Source organism: Nycticebus coucang, chromosome 8, assembly GCF_027406575.1.
Source record: "Nycticebus coucang isolate mNycCou1 chromosome 8, mNycCou1.pri, whole genome shotgun sequence".
Lineage (NCBI taxonomy): Eukaryota > Metazoa > Chordata > Mammalia > Primates > Lorisidae > Nycticebus > Nycticebus coucang.
Window position 1 is genome coordinate 114,420,226 of NC_069787.1, and position 21,775 is coordinate 114,442,000.

Below are 21,775 nucleotides of genomic sequence, written 5' to 3' on the forward strand. Positions count from 1 at the left end.
TGTCATGCCCAGAGACAGACAAGAGACAAGAAAACTGACTTTCCTGGTAGGCGCTGAGAATGTTCTTTTCATTTTTTTTTCCTACTATCATGTAAATCGGTTGATGAAGTCACTGTCAGAGTGAAATCGGGAAGAGGGAGATCTCTTGGTGGATCTGTCCATTCTGCTGTAGACTAGGCCCCAGGGATGTCTCTGTGAAGTAGTGAGGAGAGACCGAGAGGACTGGAGGCTGCCAGCAGGCCCTGGTCTCTCCCAGAATGAAGAAGCAGTAACAGCACACTCAGATCCAAAAGAGGAAGGGAATCATCACAGCATTTATTTCCAGAGAATGTAGCAAAATGAAGCTCCATGTACATAAAGGCTTTTGGAGGGAAGAAGAATCACAGATTTCATTTCATTTACAATTACATATTTACAACAAGAGTAAGCTGGGGCTCTCAACGTTGTTTTTCATTCAACAATCACTTTCAGTCAAATACATAACAACTTTTTTTTTCTTTTATATTAGTTCATAATTTAACTGATGCTAAGGGAACACATGAGAAATCACAAACAGCGTGATTAGAGAGGGTACCACATAGTCTAAGGTTTCATTCAGGCATCTTTTTCTGTGGGTGAATTATGATTACAAAACATTTGCCTATCTGTATAATTCACATTCATTGCAATCATTACATTTCCCATAAATTAGCAATATAAACAAACATATGGAGACCTCCAGTAAACAAATAAAATCAATATAAGAGACAACATTTTGCAGCAACTATAATAACAGCATGGGTTACAGCTTGGAGAACTTCTTTACAAATCATTTATTTAGCACACACAGGGTGGGGGTATCAGCACACCCTTGTTTATTTAAACCACCTTTAAAACCACAATAGGAGAATTGGTGAAACCTGAACAGGGTGAAAGTTTCTTTCCTAGGCACAATATAAAATGAAGAACTCCACGTGTGGGTGGGGGGGGAGGATGAGCATTTGCATGCATTTTGGGTCACTATGTGGTAGACCAAACTTTCTGGACTCCAGTTGCCAAGACTCTGAAGAAAACAGGAAATTATTAAAATGTCTCTCTCCTGCAAGCCACTCTCTTCCCTATTAATGGCAGAAAAGCCTTGCTGATTGCTGCTGGTGGGGAGAAACACACAATGGGCCTATTTTTAGCAGAAGTGGCTTTGAAGGAGCAGGAAATACTAACAATCACTTGGCTGCCGCTTTTATTTGCAATGATCCCAGGGAAAAATATTGGGATTCCAAGGGGTCTCCAAAGGAAGCTCATCTAGATGACCTAACTTGGGCCGACTGAATGCAGGCCAGAGCAGAAGAAGCAGGCACACAATTACGGGGTTAGGGTATGTACATTCTGCTTGCACCATCTTTGCACCCTATTTCCAGAGTTGGTGCCAAAGGCCCCCCAACATCTGCACACTTCAGTTCAGGCCCTGACCCTGGTGTCTAGACAGTGCTTTTTTTTTTTTTTTTCCCTTAGCAAGACTTAGCCCTAAAGTTATGTATTGGTGCAGTGTATGGTTTTTTTTTTTTTTTTTTTAAAGAAGTTTGATTTTATCTCTTTAGAAACGGTTTGAAACTAACGGGGCAGAGGGAGTTTGACAGAGAGGAGAACAAATCGTTGACAAAGAACCTTTTACATTTCATCAGCGTTGTTAGGACGACAAGCAAGAATGTCTCAGATAATAACTCCCACTTCAAAGATTTCTCAGCTCAATAGAAAGCGGACCATCCTTTTTATTCAACCACAAGGACTGGCACTAAAGAAGACTCCGCTGTTTGATTTTTTTTCCACCGTGTTTATTTTTCCCCTATTCACTGGGGTACTTGGATAAAATAAACAACAAGACAATTAAGGGAACATGGACTTCTAACTTTCTTGCCATCTTCCCTCCATCCCCTTGGCCTTGGGCTCTTGAGTTTGTGACAAGTTCAGGACTGAGGGTACCTTGCCCTGGGGAGAAACAAGTTAGGGGTCTCCAAGAGACTTCTGGAATGGATAGTCAGAAGGGTGATTTTGGGAGCCAGAATGGAAATGTCTCAAGGGAACAGTCTTAACTCTCCAGACTCTCCAGGATGGCTCCCTTCCCCTCAAGTCTCTGTCAAGTTCACACCTATGTCCTGCTCAAGATTAAAAAAGGTGATTTGCACAAAACCAATGTGGGGATGCTCATTTGTTAAGCTTTGAGGTTGCCCTAAAACCATTTACTCCAGACACTGGAGCTTCTTTGGGACGCTTCAAGACGCACGGAGTCCAGCTCCTCCCTTTCCTGAAATCGTCCCCTGTGTCAAAATCTCCCACATCAGGGCTCAGAGTGAACCCCTAAATGCGGACAAGGCAGGTCCTAGGGAGGAAGTATATACTGGAGAGCACAGTGACAGTATTAAATGGCGTGAAAGCAAAGGTCAGCGCAAATGTATCTTAATAGAGTGTCTGCAGTGAAGTGTGCCGCCTTTGAAGCGGCCGCTCCCCGCGCGCATTTCCATGGCGAGCCTAACGCGGCATGCTGCTGCACCGTCAAACTCACACTTTCAACCCCAAAACCCAACTCTTTGAACAACCCGAGCTTGATTAGACCTTTCTCCTTTTCTTTCCCCTTTTACAAACCATTTCCTTGCCTTTAGAAACTCGCCATCAAACCCAAATGCGCCCTCTGATCACCGCAGAAAGCAGAAACAAAGGGGGCTGAGCTGCGATTCAAGCGGCCCTTTTCTTCCCTCACATTATTATCCATTTTTATTATGATCGGGAACAAGTGCCCATTCGCGTGGGTTTTGTTTACCGGAAATTAAATGAAAATGATTTAGTCCGCGTCAAACAAAAATATATACTTGTATACACAGGGAAAAAGGCCTGTTAGACGTAAATATTATGTCCTTAATGAAAAGCCTGGACGGGCTCCAGGCTCGGCCTTTCAGGATTTCAGTGCGACTTGCCCATTGCCATAGAAATCCTAACTTACCATGAAGATGCACCGTGGCTAAGAAACACTGCTTTGTGCGCGGGCCCTTTGATGTCGCAGGCGGGAGATGCGGGCGCTCAGCTGCGCGGAGCGAGATTACCTTTCCAGCAACGCGGTGGACATCTGTAACAAGCAAATGAAAAATTAAAGGCGATTAGTGGCAGACCAAACATTTTTATTTTATTGCATTATTTTGGATTGGGGTAGAAAGCAAAAGAGGGGGTGCCTAGAAATAGAAAAAAAATGACTCCTCCTTAAGGCCGTGGAACTTTTTAAACATGAGCAGAAGTAACTTCGGCAGAAGCAGCAAGTTCAGCATGCCCTCTGCACTTTGGCAGTGGGGCTGGTGCTTCACAATGGAAAAGAGTTGTTTGTTGCCGACTGGCGGCGCTGGGCGAGTCAGCCCCGGGCCCTATTGTAGTGCTGTGGAGAGGAGCCGGAATGAGAGCTGCAGTCCCCTTTCCCCAACGTCGGATTCACGAAGGATATAGTTGGAAGACTGCAGTTTTTATTAGGGAACAACAGTCCCATTCAAGTTAGAATGATGCTTAAAATAGATAGAAGTTGTGGAGGCTTTGGGGCAGAAGTGAGAACCGTCTAATAGTGTCAAAGAGGAGAGCAGCAGAAAGTTCAGTGCGTGGTAGGGGCTTGTTTGGGGGCTCAGCTTTTAAAAAGTGAGCTCCTCAGGAGATTCCCAAGGGGAATTGTTCCCCCCAATACACAAATTCTTAGGAAACTGGAATGGGTCTGCCAAAGCTTTACTTATTTTTTCTTTTCTTCTTGAGATCTTAGCTAGGATTTGGGGCTGCTACATTCCCCCTGCGGTGGTGTGTATGTGTGAAACAGGCCCTGATTTTTTCTTGGTTGGCAACAATTGAAAAAGCCTTCCTCCAGCCCCATCGCAACATCTGGTTCTTTTTTCCCAAGGACTTCATACCAGCATATCAAATGCTCATTCAATCTAAACCCACTGTGTGTTTGCCTTTACAATATTTATTACTGCAGATCGTCTCTTCTTACTCCATTCCTTTTTAAAATAAGGCCAACGTTGTGAGATTTTTGACAAAGACCATCACAGAAATGATGTGATTTTCTAAGATATTGTCACTTAGGTCAGGTCCCTTTGCTGAGGAGGCCTCGACTTAGTGACGTCATCTGTTCGTTCCACACCCCAAACCCCAAGCACCCACAAGTTTTCACCGCCAGCGCCTTCCTAGGGGTTGGGGGTGGGAAAGAGGCCCCGAAAGGCCTTACAGGATCGAATCCCGAAAGCCTTTCTGGCGCTCTTTTGTCCGTCCTTCCCGTCGTTTGGACTCCCTTCCCACACCAAGCACGTAGTGTATATCAAGTCCGTGGACAGACAGGCCGGTCAGTCCATCAGGGTCAGGGCATGTTACCCCCCAGAGAATGGAGTGACATCCCCCCCGTATTTCCTTTATGGATGTGGTTGGAAAAATTAGGACTGCTATATTTGTGTTTCAACGGATAGCTGGAGAAAGGGAAAGCGTAGGGAGGCAGAACAGGGGAAAGATGTAGGCAAGAAAATGGCTCTGGAATTCCTCCTGCCACTTTCTCAGATCTGAAATTCCAAAGTTCATATAGATGGGGGAGGAGAAAGAGGCAAGAGTGGGAAGCTTGGTCTGGGACCTGGGAATAAAAGAGGCCCAATCCTCAAGAAAACATTTCCGGGTCTGTGAACCACGCCAGGACTTTGTGGTTTTACGTTTGCCATCTGCAGTTGCCAGGATTACACATTAATTCCTTTTTATTTTTTGAGTCTTATCTTCTTTTCTCTCTTTATCCCTAACACTGGTTTTATGCTACCCAGTCCTGAGGGCCTGTGTGTGGGTGGTGGTCCTGGGTGTGACTGTAGAATAAATAAGGAGACCATATTTATGCCTTAAAATGAACAATGTATCAGTATACTCAACGAGCTCTAACAACTATCAGCGGTGGCAGGCTTTCCTTCCTTTTTTCCTACCTTCCTCTTCTCACCCTCTCTCTCTTCAAGCCTCAGTAACCCGACCTAGACTCGCAGAGTAACCGAAGCAGCAATCACAGAAGCAACTCTAGTATCGGAGGCGGCGGCGGCGCGGGACTGGGGAGCGCAGCGGGGACAGCCTCTCCGAGGCCGAGCCCTGACACACGTACCATTCGCTTAGGTCGGCGCCACGAGCCGCCCCCGCCGCCGAGGAGGCCACCAAGGGCTCGTGACCGCAGTCCGAAGAGGGCGACACGAGAGCAGACGGTGTAGCGGAATCGTAGCCAGAGCTGGGCGGCGGCGGAGACCGCCCGTGCACCTTCATGTGCTTGCGCAGCGAGCTCGGGTGCGTGTAACACTTGTCGCAGCCGCGCATCTTGCACGTGTACGGCTTGTCGCTTGTGTGCACGTGCGAATGCTTCTTGCGGTCGCTGCTGTTGGCGAAGCGCCGCTCACAGCCCTCGACCTCGCATCTGAAGGGCTTCTCGCCTGGCGGAGGCAACATAGAGACATTAATGCGGGTGGACCCGGTCCTCCGCTCGCTCTCGCCACCCTCCCCCACTCCTCTTGCATTTTCTGAAAAAGAACCACAAAAGATGTTCAGATATCTTGGCACCATGGGTAGAGCACCCCCTTCTCCGCGCAGAGCGCGCCCCGGGCGCCCTCTCCTGCGCGCTTCTGCCCCTCCCCTTCTCCCGCCTGGGCTTTTGGGGGAGGGTACGGAGGAGGAGCCACCTTGACTCCATCTTAGTCGAGTTTCCATCCTCGAAAATCCTGATCCATTCGGGTTTTTTCCTCCAAATTTTCTCCACTCGGAGCCAGAAGCACCTCTGTCCTGAGAACAGAGTTAATAGAGGAGCTCACACTTGCTGGATTTAAAGTTACTCCTTCAGCCAAACCTCTCTGTCCCCCACTGCTGCCCAGCGGTCCCCCCCATCCTCACTCGGTCCTGGCCCAAATTGTCTTCCAAAGCTGGTTTTGTGCAAACGCCAAGACGGTGAAATAATTTAAGGCTACACAGCCGATGCACTTGGCGTGTGCATAACGTGGAATACATGCTGCAGGGAAAGGTATTCTGAGCAATGATTCACTCCAGAGGCGATTTTTACAGGAAATGGAGCCTCCTCCCCCTTCTTTACTACCCCCTGAGGGCAAATATTTAGCAGCATTCTTCAAATCTTGCCTAAACCGTCCGGGAGCCCACCAGATAAACGCGCCGGCAATAATATTTTATTACACTGCTCCAGCGGCCTCCCGGAGACCAGCAGTGGGCAGCTGGCCCTCCCAGTCCGAAAAGACTTGCCAGGTCGTCCGGCCTCCCCAGACCACCCCTACCCAGCTATCCGGCTTCACAGGCCGGAGCCAGGTTGGCGCGGCAGGGTCCGCCCAGGACCAGCGAGATCCGAGGTCTCTACCGCAATCGCGCCCTAGAGCGCCGCGGCGTTGGGAAGAGACCAGCAGCTGTGGTCAGGCCAGGTCCTGCTCCCCAGGCCGGAGGGCAAGCGGGAGGCCGGGGTAGGCCTGCGAAGAGTTCGACCGGTGGCTGCGATGTCCTGTAAAGCCGAGGGAAGGCGCGAGCGCGCGTTAGGGTGAAAACACTAGCCGGACCGAGCCCCAATCCTGCAGCTCTCTGCCTATGGATTCGCCGGCGTGCGGGGAAGGGAAGGACCCCGAAAACCCGGAAGCCCGAGTTTCTGCCGGAGCTACAAATGCTGCGGAAAGGGGAAAACAAGGTGTCCGGGCTGCCGTCCGGCGGCGCTTCGAGTTAAGGAAACGGCTAACTAGCCAGCGTCTGACTGAAGAGGAAGAGACAGAAGGCTAGAGGAATGTTGCTTTTGTGGTTGCTTCCCCCGCGGCTTCCAGAAAAGACAGGCGCTTTGGGGCAGTTTGAACAAAGCCCCTTCCCGTGCCCTGCGGAGGCCCAGGCTGAGGTCTGCGCGCCGCTCGCGTCTCTGCAGGCTGCGGCTTGTGAGCCCAGAGCTCCGCTGCTACCCGCTCGCTCGGTTCTCGTCTTGCAGGAGCATTGCTAGTACACCCGGCCCTCTGTAAGGTGCTGGCATCTGCCATTTCGAGTGCACAGGCGCCGCTTTATGAAAACGAGCGAGAAACGTGCAGCCTATATCAATGTTCCTTTTTGCCCCTCCTTCCCACCCCCATCTCTGCCAGCACCTACAAGATAAAAACTTTCCTTCCTCCCTTCCTTTTCTTTCTATAAATCATTCTAAAAAAAAAAAGAAAGAAAAAGAAAAATTATGCAATTTTGGGTCTACAAAGAAATGATTTTTTTTTTGTCTCAGAAAACAGAGGAGGAATGGAATTTGAGGTTGGTTCCTCCTTCTCCCCGGAAATAATTCCCAAGACACATTCTTATCCCGTCGCTTAAGCACCTCGTTGGACATTAACGCAAAACAGAAAAAGTACTTTCGCTCAGATGAAGAGCACAAGAGAAAAAAACAAGGCACTGAGGTGATATCGGCAGCCTGGAAGTTTGCAGGCCCCTGGGAAGCCAGGTGAGGCCAACCCCTCCTCCCTCCGTTGCTGCAGGAGGCACTCAGGCTTCCCGGCTTGACATCCCCCCACACACACTGCCACCACCACCCGGGTCGCCAGCACGCTGCCTCCGGTCCTTCCTCCTCCCCAAGGCTCTCAGCGCAGCGCACTGGACGGGTGGATGAGTGTGGAGAGGCAGGGCTGGACCAGGCTCTGGCAGCCCGCCTGCAGCAGCCTGGGAAAGGTCCAGAATCTTATCACCGGGCTCGTTAACCTGGGAATGTCTCCTCTCCGACCCCGCGCCAGGCCAGCCTGACAAAGTTCAGAAGCGCCATTTTCTCGCACTTGTGGCTGGGTCTGGTTGTCTCGGCGACTTCGCCTCGGCGCGGTCGCTTCTCTACCTCAGATCCCCAGCCTGTCTCTACCGGCCGCTAAGGAAGTCGGGGCGAACTCCTAGCCGAGGGGTCTTGGGAGGGGCAGCAGGCTGCGGGGGGTGGAGGGTGGGGGTCCGCACCACCCTCGCTGCCGCACCATTGTTTCAGGATCGCTGTGACCGCCACAAAGAGTAACCTTTCTCCAGGGACAGTTGCTTCCAAACTCAGGCCTGGGATTCAAATCTGGGAGAATCTCAATTCCTGAGAAATCTGCTCCTGTTCGCAGCCTCCGCGACTTCAGGAAATGAAACGCCATTAATATTTGAAAAGGCAATTATTTTCCTGTTGAATCTAGAACTGTCTTCATGAATAATTTGTAGTGAGGTCTATTGCCATTTAAGAAATATTTTGTTGAGTCCCCCCCCTTACTCATTCATTACTTAGGAGGGAGGCTTGAGGGAAAGACCAGAACAGGCCAGGCTCCTAAGATTTTTGTTTTGTTTTGTTTTAACACAAGCAATAATGAATCAGGACTGAGCCGAAGGAACGCACAGAATTCTGTCCTGAATGGACGCAAACCTGAGCCAGGCTGGGCGCGCTGAACTGGCCTCGCTGCTGTAGGGCGATCGCTCTGAGAATTTAACCATTTTCTGCTTCACAGACTTCAAACAGTGGGCCGGCAAAGAGCAGTAAAAGTTTGTTTGTTTAAAAAAAAAACAAAAAACTGTCATTTCAGATGGGATCCTTCTTCAGCTCAGGAATGTGTGTCTACTTTTGGGGTGTCGCTGCCAGCTCCTGGAGTAGCAAGCCTGCTAGCCAGGATCAGGATCTCACTCTTCACTCACTTTTCCAACCCCCTGAAAAGGGCTTGGAAAAAATGTACTCTAGGGAAGCTCGAAAGCAAAGTCCAAGACTCAAAGTGGACTTTAGCATGGCCTCTACTTGTGCTGATATCCAAGCCCTGGACCTTCCCTTAGAAGGGAGGGTCTGGGGGAGGGTGGGATTTGGCAGCACCAGCCTGGGGGAGTTCTCTGACTTCTGCAATTGTTGTGTTCAGCAAGCATAAGGATGAGTAGCTAAGACACTGGGTATTAAGGGACATGGTGCAGCAACCTGGAACTTCATCTTCTCCTGTCCCCACTCCCCTAAGTGGGGGAGGGGAGGAGAAGTGGTAACTTCTTAAACTAGGAGGAAGGGGAGGAGAAAATCCTGGCTGAGTCGAGTACAAACAATGGCTGCTAAACTAATTAATGTAACTTCACAGGCTGTTCTGGAAGTGTGAAAACTTTCTCCTTGCAACAGCATTAATTAGAGATGCTTCTGGCCAGAGGAGTTCAACTTTGCAGGCTCTTCTGTGGGACTTGTTTTTTTTCTCTTAACTACAACTAACAGATGTGGTTGACACATGTCCCCATTTCACTTAACAACTCTGTAAATGACATTTAAGGTGGATGGGTCCCTTTGGGTCTCTGCTAAAGTAAAAGTGAGGGTTTGCCAAACATCCCTAATACCAGGCTACCAATGCTCAAAAATAGGGCCAAAGTAATCCAATGCCACCTTTAAATCAAAGAAAGCATCAAGGGCCTGCTCACCCCTCAGTCCAAGTGGGTCAGGTTTTCAGACTAATGGTGGAGAAGCACTACAACACAATTCCAAAGGGACCTAGTGGAGGTAAACAATTGTTCCTATGTCTTTGAGACTTTGGGCAGGGGGTGGAGGGGCAGTGGTGTTTTTACGTACCCTACAATCAAACTCTAGAAACAGGGAGCACATGTTTTCACACACAGGGACTCAGGAATGTCACCGTTGTCCCCCAGAGCAAAAATTCTGCACTATGCTCCCTACATACAACCTCCAGATAACTTCTGTAATTCTAAGAATAGAAGCACAAAATTAATATTTTATGACCTTGGTTCATGGAAACAACAACAAAATACGCCCCCCCCCCGCCCCTCAGTTGGGCCTTGAGGAAATCCAAACTCAAGGCCCCGCTTTCCCAGAGGGTTCCAACGAAACAGCGCCGAATACTGACCTGTGTGAGTTCGTTTGTGTATTTTGAGATTTTCTGATCTAGCAAAGACCTTCCCACACCCCGGGAAAGGACAGGGGAAGGGCTTCTCGCCCGTGTGCACGCGGATGTGATTTACAAGTTTGTATTTGGCTTTGAAGGGCTTGCCCTGGCGCAGACACTCCTCCCAGAAGCAAATGTGGTTGGCCTGCTCCGGGCCGCCGACGTGCTCCACGGTGACATGCGTAACCAGCTCGTGCATGGTGCTGAAAGTTTTGGAGCAGAAGCGCGAGGGCGCGGGGCAGTCAGCCGCCTGCCACTTGCAGATGAGCTCCTGTTTGATGGGTTGGCGCATGTAGCGGAAGAAGGCGCCGGGACCGTGGGGCGCCGCGAGGTTCACGGTCAGGTTCATGCCCCCATAGCCGTGAAGGGCTGCAGCAGCTGCTAAGGTGTCGCTTCGGGCTGCAGGCCCGGGCGCGAAAGGCTCTGGCCGCGCATACATGTCTCCAGGGAGCCCCAGACGCAGGAGTCCATTCAAAGGACGGCTGGGGGAGGCCTGGGGAGGCTGCTCGTGGAGGCCCGGGAACACCGAGGGGCTGGAAGCAGCGGCGAGCTGGGGGCCATGGTTTCCAGAGCTGCTACCTGTTGTCGAGACAAATAGCATGCGTGAGAACCGGTGGCATGGACTGCGCACTCCCTGGGCCCCGGGGGGCAGGCCCAGCCCAGCCGCACCACAATCTCTGCCGTCAGCCGTGGGACTGGGAGCCAGACGGCGCCATCAGTGAACCGAGTGGACAGAGCCAGGCCAAACGTTTCTGCCGCGGTTGGGCGGACTTGCTGTTCAGCGGAGTCCCCCGCTGCACCATGAGCTGGATGGGATGGTGGCGACGGGATGGTTGGAAGGGGCAATAGGAAGCGAAAGGCTGAGTCTGTGGGTTGCTGGGGGCTCTGCTCCAAAGGGGTCTGACCTCGCGCCCAGTGCACTTTGGCGGCCAACACCCTAGGATGCTGCCAGGCCCCGTGCCCTGCCAGGAATGGAGGTGATAGAACTGTTGATGTTGCAGGTGGTGATACTGAAAAGGGGTGGTGGTTCTGAAGCACCCCAGCCATATATATTAATTTCGGCGTCCCCCTTGGCTGGGAGAGGGCAGGCTACTGCACGCCGGCCCAGGCTCCCCGGAGCTCCCTGTGCCAGACCGCTCACGCCACCGTCACCTGACAGAGGGGAGGGGAAACGACAACCACACAAACTTCTGTAAAGTTCCCCCCCCGCCCAAGTTTTGAGTTTTGGCTTCCCCACCCCTTTCTCTTTCTTGGTCTTTAAAGCCTACGTGAAATCCCGCACACTACAGAGGCAGCAGCGGGGCGCATGAGCAAGTGCAGAGAGATTCGGGGCCGTGGCCCGGACCCGCCGAGAGGAACAATCGCGTAAATCGCTCATTGGCCTGCGGCCGAGCCCGACGTCAGTGATGACTGGTCCCGCCGCACGCAGGGTCTCTCTCTCTGGTTCTCTGGCTCTCTTTCTCCTCGCCCCCTCCCTCTTTCCCTCACCCCACCCCCCACAGCATCTCACCCTTCTGCTCATGCGCTCTGACCCGGGCACAGCTTCTTTTTTTTCTCCCCCTAAGCCCCCTCCTCCCCTCCCAAAAGCTGGATGGATCCGCTTTGCTTCTCGGCTCCTGGAAGTGAGCGGGGCTGGGTTAAGCCTCTATTCACCACAACTTCGGGGAGGAGGCGTTGTGTACCACATGTTTTCTCAGCAGCCCAGTCGGGGCTGAAGGGCTGCAAGGTGTGTGTGGGGGAGCTGGGGGTCTGCTTCATCAGTGTTTCCCAGGATTAGGGAGGGGGGGGAGGAGGAGGAGGAAGGGATGAGCGGGAAGGAAGCTGCGGAGTAGGTGCTCAGGATGGGAGAAGTGCCTAGGCTAGAGATCCTTGGGCCTAATTTTATATTCTCACTTTCTCTGAAATTTCTCTTTTCCCCCTCATCTTTCGCTTCCTTTTTGTCCCTCTTGTTTTCTGCAAATCCCCATCTCACTTTGCCTTCCTTTCTTCTCCCCCTTCCTGGTCTTCTGTTCAACTCTCTTCCCGTTTAGCCTTGTCAGCACAAGTGCCTGGTGCCTGGCACCCTCAGATACCTGCAAATCCAAATATCTGGCCCTGTCCAGACCAGGATTAGGCAGGGGGTGGTGATGACCTGGGAGAGGCTGGCCTCAAACCCACACCCTCCTCAGACTGTCCTCCCTGCCACAAACCACATGGAGTGTGGGCCAGCAGGCCACAGAAACAAAGGAGAGGGATTTGCAACCAGAAGGAACAGGTCTTAGCCCCCAGATGTCCCCGAGCTAATCTGGGCTCTTTCCCCTGTGGTCAGACTGAGCTGCTGGGAAAAAAGTTTTAAAGATGACTTCCACGTTCAGCTCTGGCCACATGTTGCCTGTGGGCTGAGCCTTGCCTACCTCCTCTCATCTTAGAGCTCTGTAAAGAGTGGATGGCAGGTTGCCTGATCTAGACCCTGAGAGCCCTACAGACGCATGGCCTCCACCAGCAAGATGCTGTCCGGTGCTGCAGGCCTCACCGTGGTGGCGTGGGGTTTGTTGGTTGGAAAAAACTTCAGTTCTGGCCCAGTCAAGTGTGGCATAAGTGGGGGAGGGGAACCGGGATGGAAGTGTCCTTTGTCTTCACTGACTGGCTAGGGTCAGCTGCAATGTCTGGCAATTTAAAGGGCTGCTGGCCAGGACCCCTGCCTTGCTCAGTGTAGCCCCAAATGCCAGCTTAAGTGCTCAGGCCTTTCTGGCAGCCACAGAAAGCAGTTCTAAACAGAGAAAGTCTTTGATTCTTTAAGAGAAGTTTTAAGGATTGAGTACAATATTCTGTACCCCATTAGCAGAGGTAAGAAGTGGAACTCTGACTCCTAACTGATTAAACCCCCCCCCACTGCCAGCCCCAAGGACTATTCTTACAGATTTCCTGGTCAGTAAATATTTTTTTTTTTTTTTAGTAAATACATTTTAAATTTTGGAAAATAATTAGCTTATTTATAATGGTTGGCAGGTTCTTTGAGAGTTTTTTTTTCATTTAATGATGTGCTGTTTCCCACTCAGGGCTGCACTTTAGGTAGGAATTAACTTTCACAACAATTTCTGTCACGTTGACAAGCCCAAGTCTTTCTGGTCCTCTGATGAGAGGAGTTTGGGCATCTATGCCAACAGATGCTGCCTTAAAACGTGAGAAGATAGTCCCAGCTACTCGGGAGGCTGAGGCAAGAGAATCGCTTAAGCCCAGGAGTTGGAGGTGGCTGTGAGCTGTGTGAGGCCACGGCACTCTACTGAGGGCCAGAAAGTGAGACTCTGTTTCTACAAAAAAAAAAAAAAAAAAGTGAGAAGAGAGCATGTGATGGCCAGATACCTCCTACTCACAGAGAAGGGCTTACACCCAGTGGTTTTGAAACTAGACATTGAGGATTTGTCCTCCAACCTGGCTTTCACGTTTCCCCTCAGGCTCACTTTGCAGACTTTACCCTTCCACTTAGAAGTATCTCCTCTCTGATCCCTTGCTCTATTTTCTCTTCCTGCAAGCCCTGGCCAGGCCTTGGTTCTAGCACAGTGTTTCCACATCTCAATGAATTGTTTCAAGTCCCCATCTCATAGTGTCTGCTAAATAATGCTGCTGCTTAGGCCAGTCTGGGCTGAACTCATAACCCCCTTCCCCCCCAAACACACACACACTAAAACAAAAACATCAAACCAACAACAACAAAAAAAAAAACAAACCCAAAAACAGAATGTGCCCCTCTCTGGGATCCTTTGTCCAGCTGTTTCTACTGACCATACCTCAACCCAGAGCTTGGTGAACTTCTGTGGCATTCAGGCCTCAGTAAAAGGGCTATTCTGCAATAGTTCAGCAATTAAATTTTTTTTCTACCACTTGAACTTGGGTGATCTATAACCAACGTCCAGGATCTTTGTCAAAATCATCATCTGCTTTAGCTTTGTGTGAATCCCCTAATATCACACTGTAACCCCAATTCCATTGCAAGCTTAGAATAATAATACTGACAGGACAGGGGTCTTTAGTTGTTTTAGGCTGTGGATCTCTTTGGAAGCCTGGCAAGCAAGCCCATTGAATTCCTAACCATCCTATGTTTTCTGCCTCTATTCATAAAAATATAAAAAACTAACCTGCCAATTGAATGTTATGAAAATAAAGATGCATTTTTCCCTTCCAAGTTTATGGAACTCCTGGATTCTAGCCACTATCTCTGTGGACTAAAGGAAGAAGAAGCTAAAGTTTTATACATGAAGACTGTTAGAATACTACACAATCTTTCTTAATAACTTTGCCTTTGAAAAGCTTTGAACATGTGTATGACTTTTCCTGCTCGCAGCAAAAGGGCAGACACATCTGATTCAGCCAAAATCACTGACAGTAGTCTGGCCGAGTGGAGCTCCTTCTCAGATGCAGTCTTCCTTGAAGTGCTGAAAACATCTGGACCCATCCTGGGTAGATGCTTCTTGCTTGAGTAGCCAGGGGTCAAGCAACCAGCAGGTCACTGAGGTTGCCTGATCCTTGCTAGTTCCTTGGAGCCATATGATCTGTATCTTGGTTGGCTAAACACAGCAATGTGACCAGACATTCTCTGAGAAGGATATTTCCCCAGAGACAGCAATAACGAGAAAAAACTTCTTTGTATCACTAATATTTACAGATAAAGAACTTAGGGCAATTACCTAAAGGATATCTAAGCTGTATCTCTTAAATAAGCACCAAAGCAGTATCCAATTAACCACAGATGACAGGTGGTGTGGCACCAATGTTTTAGAGGGATATTTTATCCTAGAGGGATCCCTTTGAGTCTTTGAGAGCCAAGAAAGAAAGAAGCCCAAGTTTCAGAGTTTATCATTTGGGCAGTCTAAGGAATGGTGTCCCCTCAGAGAGCCTCAGATTTTTTTTTTTCCAGAAACTTACTTCTCTACCCTTCCCTTTGACACCAGAAACATAGCTAAAGCATTCTATTTCTAACCATGCACAGGGATGTAGTATTGTTAAGCCCACATTCCTGCTTTATTTGCAGAGAAAAAGAATATTGTACAGTCCAGAGGTCTTTAGCAGATGTCAAAAAGAAGTGCTGGAAGCTTGCTATTGTGAGAGGCTATTTGGAACAGATTCCAGCACCAGAACCCAAACATCCCTCAATCTCCAAAGCCTCTGCAAACGAGTGCCCAAAATTGTGTCCTAAGCACTTTTACTTGCCCCAGCCTGACTGATGCAAGGACATAGAAAAATGGTTTTCTAGTCCAACTTTCTAGGAATAGGATAGAGCTTTTCACATCACCATTTCAAATGTTTGACCTCTCTCCCTTGAAAAGAAAAAATGGAGGCAATTTCAGATCAATATCTAGGCTATTTCTCCATTTTGATCTTTCAAGCAATGCAAAATTATGATTATGTGTTGAAGGTTATCCACAAAGTAGAGTCTCAGGAGCTGAGGACCACTATACAGAGGTTGGTTAAGCACAAGCTTTGTCATATGAATCTTCTGTATCTATCTCTGCAGTCACTTGTTCAGTTCTTTCTTCCCTGTTTCTGGCCAGGTTAACACCCTAAACAAGAGGCTGTTCTCAGAGGCTGTTCACAGACAGGCTTCAGGATTTCTGCAGTAGGACGTTGTCTCTCATCTTATAGAAAGGGATAACTTAAGCCCCAGCAGCCGGCCCATATGTCTAAGCCCAAATTGTGCAAAGGAGAAGGGAACTATCAGAATTTTGGAATTAAAGGAGGATATTCTTCTCTGCTATGGAAACTAGGTAGGGAAGAAAGTATGCTTGGAAAGAATTCAACTTTCAAGTAAAAATTCTGCAAAATGTCCTTTGACAGAAGATTAGGAAACATTGCTAAAGGATCTTCAAAAATAGCGTTAAGAGATCGAAACAACCAAATTTACATAATAACCACATCTCTCTTGAGACTTCTGCCATCAAATCCTGCTCCAAATAATAGAAAAGAGCCATTTCTGAGTTGTCCATTCAACTTTTGTAAAGAAGGTTACTCTGTCTACCAACAAGGGAACATCTCTGGGGGCAACCATCACTAGTGGTATAGTTGAACTGAGAAAAACTAGATGCCTGGAAGGGAAAGCACCCAACCCTAAATCATATGCTTATTCTAAATGGAATATTAAATTAAATTCTCCACAATGAAGGTATTCCTGACAGAGCGGCTGTCAGTCACTCCCTGTTCAGACACCACATTGTGGGAATGTCGTTGCTGCCACATTGCAGAAGGCTGGTGTCCCTGGTAAAGATGATGTATATCATGTAAACCCCATCACCGAGATCAAAGTCCGCTTCTTTCATGGAAGCCAATACATGTCAAACCTCATTCCAATCAAATCGTCTGGAAATGAATTCAAGATGAATATGTCATAGAATAATGTGACAGTGGAATTGCAGAAGGTCAGGGGTGGTTGTTTCAATGAGAGAGTCGTCAAATATTAATTCTAGAACATCCAGATGAGTAGGCATTGAGCGGGATTAGCCGGCTGCCGGTGGGAGTGAGACGTGGCGTCATTGATTTGTGTTCAAATGTATCGAACACCAAGGTGTTGTTCTAAGTTTCATTTGAACTCAAGAAACACTCCCCAAATCACAACCCAATATCACCAAAAGACAAAACAAAACTTTCTACTTAAAAAAGAAAAAAAAAAACTTCAGGAAATCAGAAGAGGATTTTAACTTACTTGACTCTTTCAGAGTATTTCTGTAAAGCCGTAATCGTTTCCTCATCACTAAGGAAGTCTTGTATCTCATTTTCTGACTTTGAGCCTGTTTGGGAAGAAAACAGTGACAGTTACTAGTTAAACAATTTACCTGTTTATGTGGCAAGATTCTTAGACATAAATGTATGAATTAAAAAAGGTGTTGGTCTAAAGATAGCCTTTTGGTCTTTAAACATTTTCAAATATGGAAGCTAAAGGAAAGGACTCTGCTGGGAATTGCAAAATGATCCATCTTTGGTGATAAAAATATTGAAAAAACCCATAGTTTTCCAGCTAGACTTTGATCTGAAACTTATTTGTTGTTCTGCTCTGAAAGTCTAATTAAGGATTCTTTTGGTCAGTGCTCAAAAATCCCTAACTTGTAAAATCTGAATTTATTAGAACCCCATTATGTTTTTCAGGTTTATTAATTGACTTTAATGAGGTTTGGTGGGAAAATCCCACTGTTATTTTAGAGATTGGCAGGTTAAAACTTGATTTACAAATGTTGGAACTGAAAGTTGGGGAATTTCTTTCCAGATTTTCAGATCCTGTTCTTTTCTTGGTGGTGTGGAACTTAGTCTCATATATCTACAGCCCGAGACCCATTGGGGAGTCATCATTGTTTGATTTTTCTATGTTATTATAAAACTCACTAGATATAAAAGGTATTATTTTTACCATTTGGGTCAGACTTTCCCCATTTCATAGTCAAGAAGGGTTGAAATAACACTCCTCAATATAGGCATTTCTCATCAGACTCACATTATGGCTACAGCCACCAAACCATTGGTCACATTAAATTCTTAAAACCATCCTGAGACCTCTGTGTTTGTCAGGCAAGGCTGAAGGCTGTGGAGCTGCCAAACAGAAGCCATCCACCCAGCCTTGACCCTCAATTTGGCCTGGAAAGACAAACAGTCATTGAAAAGGTCTCAGTCTGGACAAACACAGCGAGTCCTCTGTCAATGAGGATGTCTGCCTGCCTTGACACTCCAGCCCACAGAACAAGCGGTTGTTTAACTTGTTGAACCACAGGCCAAATCCAAGTGGGGCTCTGTTATCTCAAAGGGTACCTAATTCTCTATAGGCAAAGATCTTTTTCTCTCCTGCTTAACCCCCAACCCAAATCCAATGAACTTGGCAGTTTTCACCCTTCCCTTTCCCCTCTTTTTCTGGGTCCAGGCCTGGGAGGTAGGGGGTAGACTCACCTTTTCCCAGAAGGTTTTATTTATTTTCAATTGTTTCTAACCAAAAGGCATCCTTCCCCAAAGGTTATAAGCTCCTTCCAGCTCAAATCAGGAAAGAAAGGAGGCCCAACTTTGCATTCCTACAGAAGGGCAGCATGCTGGGCGTCCTCGCTCTGAAATTTCCTCATGGCAGGATGTCTGGCACGGAAAAGTCCTGGTTGGTTGGCAATAATAGAATTTACTTTTTTCTTCTGAGGCAAAGGGTGTGAGGTTCCCCAGAGACCTCTGTCTATTGCCCCCAGCCCAACTTCTAAGAGGTCTGGGTCACTTCTACCCTAAGTCCTGCAGTCCTTGGTTCATTATAAACCCATAGCCATGCAAATGCACGGTACAGAGGTCGGTCTAATGCAGGCAATGGGGACTTTAAGAAGCTCTCCTAGAATTCTAGGACCCTGCCTGTATAAGGAACCACACAATAAACATCTCCTTTGGTTCAAATTCTGATGCTACTGAACAAGCAAACAAGTCCTGAAGAAGAGATTAGAAAATTTGGAATCAGTCCCAAGAGCCCCTGAAGTGAGAGTTTGCAGGGATACAGGAGCCTCAAAAAGGTCTTGATTTGGTTTCTCCCCCAACACGTTCTCCCCACATCAGCTAGGGCCACAGAATTACTAGTAAAGAGCCCATCCTGGAGACTTTTTAGAATTGCATTCCTGACTGCACCTGGAGAAGAGGAAAGGGACCAGGGCGCCCCAGTGACGGAGAGTGCCACATGAGAGCAAAGAAAGTGGGGCAGAGGGTACGTGCAAAATGCACACCTGAACGACGTGGGACCCACCTAGCCGGTCCAGAATTGCCCAAGGTCAGAGGTCAGCGGCAGCCAGCGGCTTCAGTTCCCCAGCGGCTCCACACTGATTAACCATCAGGCGCCGCTGCAAAAGCGTGTCGCCTGTCGGCTACAGCTTGGCCCTGGCGGGCGCAGAGCAAAAACCCTAAACTGGGAATTCGGGAGCCAGAGACGAAAACGACTCCGGGCCTCTGCCTGCTGCCCGCTGCCCCAGCCGGCCGCACCTGGCTCCTTTCTGGATCCTCTCCATCCGGCCCTGTAGCTTAGGGAGTTGGAGCTGTGATACCGGGTTGTGCAAGGGCCTTCGCTCCCCTGTTCCCTAGAGGGAGGAGCTCAGGTTCCCTAACTCCGGCCAGAGTCTGGGAAGCCTCTGGGCGCCCAGAGTAGAGTCTGCATTAGCGGATCACCTTCAGGTTCAGTTTGGACATTTAACCCTCCTTTTGAATCCTTCCCTCCCCCAACTTGCAGGCAGCTGAGATAGAGGAAGGAAAAGCTGGACGGTGGTGCAGTGGTGGGTAGCTGCGAGGCCAATAGGGTTAGAAAGAGGGGAGAATAAGACCTTGGCATCCAAAAGAGTTTCCTGGAGATAGTACCAGCCGAGGGCAGCCCTGTCTAGGTTCTTAACAGTTTGCTGACTCCCAACTGTTCCAGTGAACCATTCCTCAACCCCTCACTTTCAGGTCCAGCCTTTGCGCCAGCCCTAGCTTTCTTTCACAGCCCAACTTTGTGGCCTTCTCACTTGCCCCTAATTTCCAGTTCCCCTGGGGTCCAGGATAGGGGCCAGAGTCTTAGGGGCTGCGGCCTGCTCCCCAGCGAGCTAGTCGCAGCCCTGATTCGCAACCGGGAGAAAGAAAGCCAAGTCCCGCAACCACGGTCGGCTGCACACACAGCGCCAATCTCAGCGGCCGGCGTCCTGAGGCAGGACCCGCCTTTGCTGCCAGGTTAGGGCGGAGAAGTTCCATCTTCTCGCTGCCAGGTGGGCTAACTTGGCTCTTTGATCCTGAAGAGGGGAAGCCAAGGCCCTCCTGACTATCCCCGTGGGGGCAGGGCGAAACGCTTTCTGCAGGGGCTCCCTCCCAGCAACTTCCCCCTCTGCTTCTGGGGAGGAAAGCTCTGGGCCGCGATTACCCTTCTTCTCCCCGTGGTGGGGCACCCAGGGGATTTACAGGAAGAAAAAGGAAGGCAGGCGGGCAGCAAGCTGCTCTCGGTTCCCATGCCAGTGGGAACCACATTTGTCCCCTTTCCTCCCTACCTCCTAGGAAGAAGAGATGGGCTCATTCTCAGCGCTGCCCTTCTGCGGAAGGGCCCCCTCCTCCCCTTAGTGTCGGCGGGGTGGGGCCTGTATCCACGGTTGGTGGGGGCAATGAAGGAGTTGGGGGAGAAAGTCTGGCTGGGCCTCTTCCTCCACTGGGGTTTGGGTGCCAATGGCCCCCATGAGGGCTCTTGCAACGCAGCTGCTGGGGGTACAGTTCTCGCCTGTCTGCCCCCTGGACTCACGCACTTACCCCACTCCACCTGTTGCCGGGATCGCCTCATTTCTGCACATCACTTCGGGGTGGCTGAGGGGGGACCACAAATCCCTCCAAGCCTCTCTTTTGTGGTTCCAGCGAGGCGGTCATCCTTCATTTCTCCTTTTCCAGCTTTCGGGAAGCAGTTAGGGAATGTATGATGAAGCAGAAATGAGCCGTCAGGATGATATTTTAATGGCTTATATGTCACGTTGGTGCATGTGGCTTTGAACTGGAGCCGCTCGTGTTTCCTGCAGAGAGCGCCGCAAATCCCACTTGATAACTTCTACAACCCACAACTTTTTTTTTTCTCACATTCACTCTTACCCTGTATATTTGGACGCCTTTCCTAAAAATACCCTCTTGTCAACGTCCCCGTTGGATTTTCCACAGACTGAAGAGGAGAGAACTGACTTCTTTTTTGAAGAATTATTTTCTCTCTCCCCCTCCCAGTGGCCACCCTTCCCCCTCAGGTCCCCTCCCTTGTTTTTTTTGAAAGGCAGGCGAGGTGGCTTCAATATTTGTTCTCCCTAATGAGAGGAATACAGCCTCTAGAGAAAAGTTCTTGCTGATAAGGTTTTCACCACTCTAGGAAAAGCAGGATCCCACTTCCCCTTGTAGGTAGCAAAAACTGAGCCGCTCCAATATATCTTTAAAAAAGTGCATAATAATTTAAAACAAAAAGAGCCAAGTACCAGCCTTTTCCTCCACCCCTCACTCTGCTGCACTCTAAGCTGCTGGGGGAATGCTGGGCTTTTGGACTGAGACTTGTTGCTGGAAACAGAACAATTGAGTTTTTTTTTGTTGTTGTTGTTTTGTTTTTGTCATTCGAATTTCTGTTTCCCGGCACAACAAGCGCAAATGCTCAGCCAGATCCCTTTAGAGACCGGGAAATCATCCCAGACTTGCAAGTGGACTTTTGAGACTGAAGAACCCAGGGAAAGGGTAGCCCCACTCGCCAGTCCCAAAGGAGAATCTAGTCGGTGAGAAGACCAAGAAACCAGAAACAGGAGCTGCAGACACTGACCCTGCCTTCCTCCAGCTTGTGCAGCTCTCACTGGAGACCAGGCCAAAAAAAAAAAAATCATTTTCATTTTCTTCTGGCCGGGGCATTGGTGAGTTTCCTAACCCGGCCGCCTGTGAAAAGATGAGTTGAGGTTTCTTTGTCTGAAAAAAGAGTTTAGGGCTCTGATTCAGCTGCAAAGAAGCCAAATGAAGTTAGAAACAAAGGGCAAATTGAAGGATTCCGACTCTTGGCTTTTTGTGTTTTCCTTACTAGAAAATAATTAGACCTAATGAATATGCAGACACTTAGGCTAAACCCTCGGCCCAGGCTGCTGGGTTTTAAACAGAGCTGCGGAGAAATGCAACCTTCATCCCCCCCCAAACCCCAGCATCCGAGTGCATTTTTTGAAATGCATAAATGTTTCTCGGCTTAATTGATTGAGTCACAGGGATTTTTTTCCTGCTTTTAAGTGCTATACTTCTCTACCTTTCAACAATCATTTTAATATATAGTCAATGGTTCTTTGTGGACCGGACAAAAAGCAACTAGGCTCAGTTGCTGAATAGACTTTGCGCTAGGCAAAGACAGGTTAATCGAGGGCCGCATCGCGAAAACAAGCGAGAGTTGTATGTTTGCACTGAAT

At 48.9% G+C, this 21,775-nt stretch overlaps 1 protein-coding gene across 4 annotated transcripts; it reads right to left on the reverse strand.

The window, feature by feature from the left end:
• Positions 1-287: 287 nt before the first annotated feature.
• On the reverse strand, positions 288-20,614 carry ZIC4 (Zic family member 4). Of its 4 annotated transcripts, none has more exons than XM_053600311.1 (5): positions 20,124-20,614; positions 16,564-16,648; positions 9,852-10,469; positions 5,126-5,444; positions 288-3,097 (listed from the first exon to the last, which is right to left on the reverse strand). In XM_053600311.1, coding segments are annotated over exons 2-5 (1,008 nt in total). In that variant the 5' UTR covers positions 16,634-16,648; positions 20,124-20,614; the 3' UTR covers positions 288-3,096. The 4 variants fall into 4 exon arrangements, with proteins under 4 accessions (XP_053456286.1, XP_053456289.1, XP_053456288.1 ...); XM_053600313.1 differs by lacking the exon at positions 20,124-20,614 and adding an exon at positions 18,610-18,680 and having other exon boundaries at positions 305-3,097; XM_053600312.1 differs by lacking the exon at positions 20,124-20,614 and adding an exon at positions 17,793-18,083 and having other exon boundaries at positions 305-3,097.
• Between the last annotated feature and the right edge of the window lie 1,161 nt (positions 20,615-21,775).

Bases quoted from the DNA above. Each gene is read 5' to 3' on its own strand.
- ZIC4 (XM_053600311.1), bottom strand. From the start codon at position 16,633: ATGAGATACAAGACTTCCTTAGTGATGAGGAAACGATTACGGCTTTAC. The intron at 10,470-16,563 runs GTAAGTTAAAAT...TCTCGACAACAG, and splicing joins AAATACTCTGAAAGAGTCAA to GTAGCAGCTCTGGAAACCAT. The intron at 5,445-9,851 runs GTCAGTATTCGG...TGCCTCCGCCAG, and splicing joins ACACAAACGAACTCACACAG to GCGAGAAGCCCTTCAGATGC.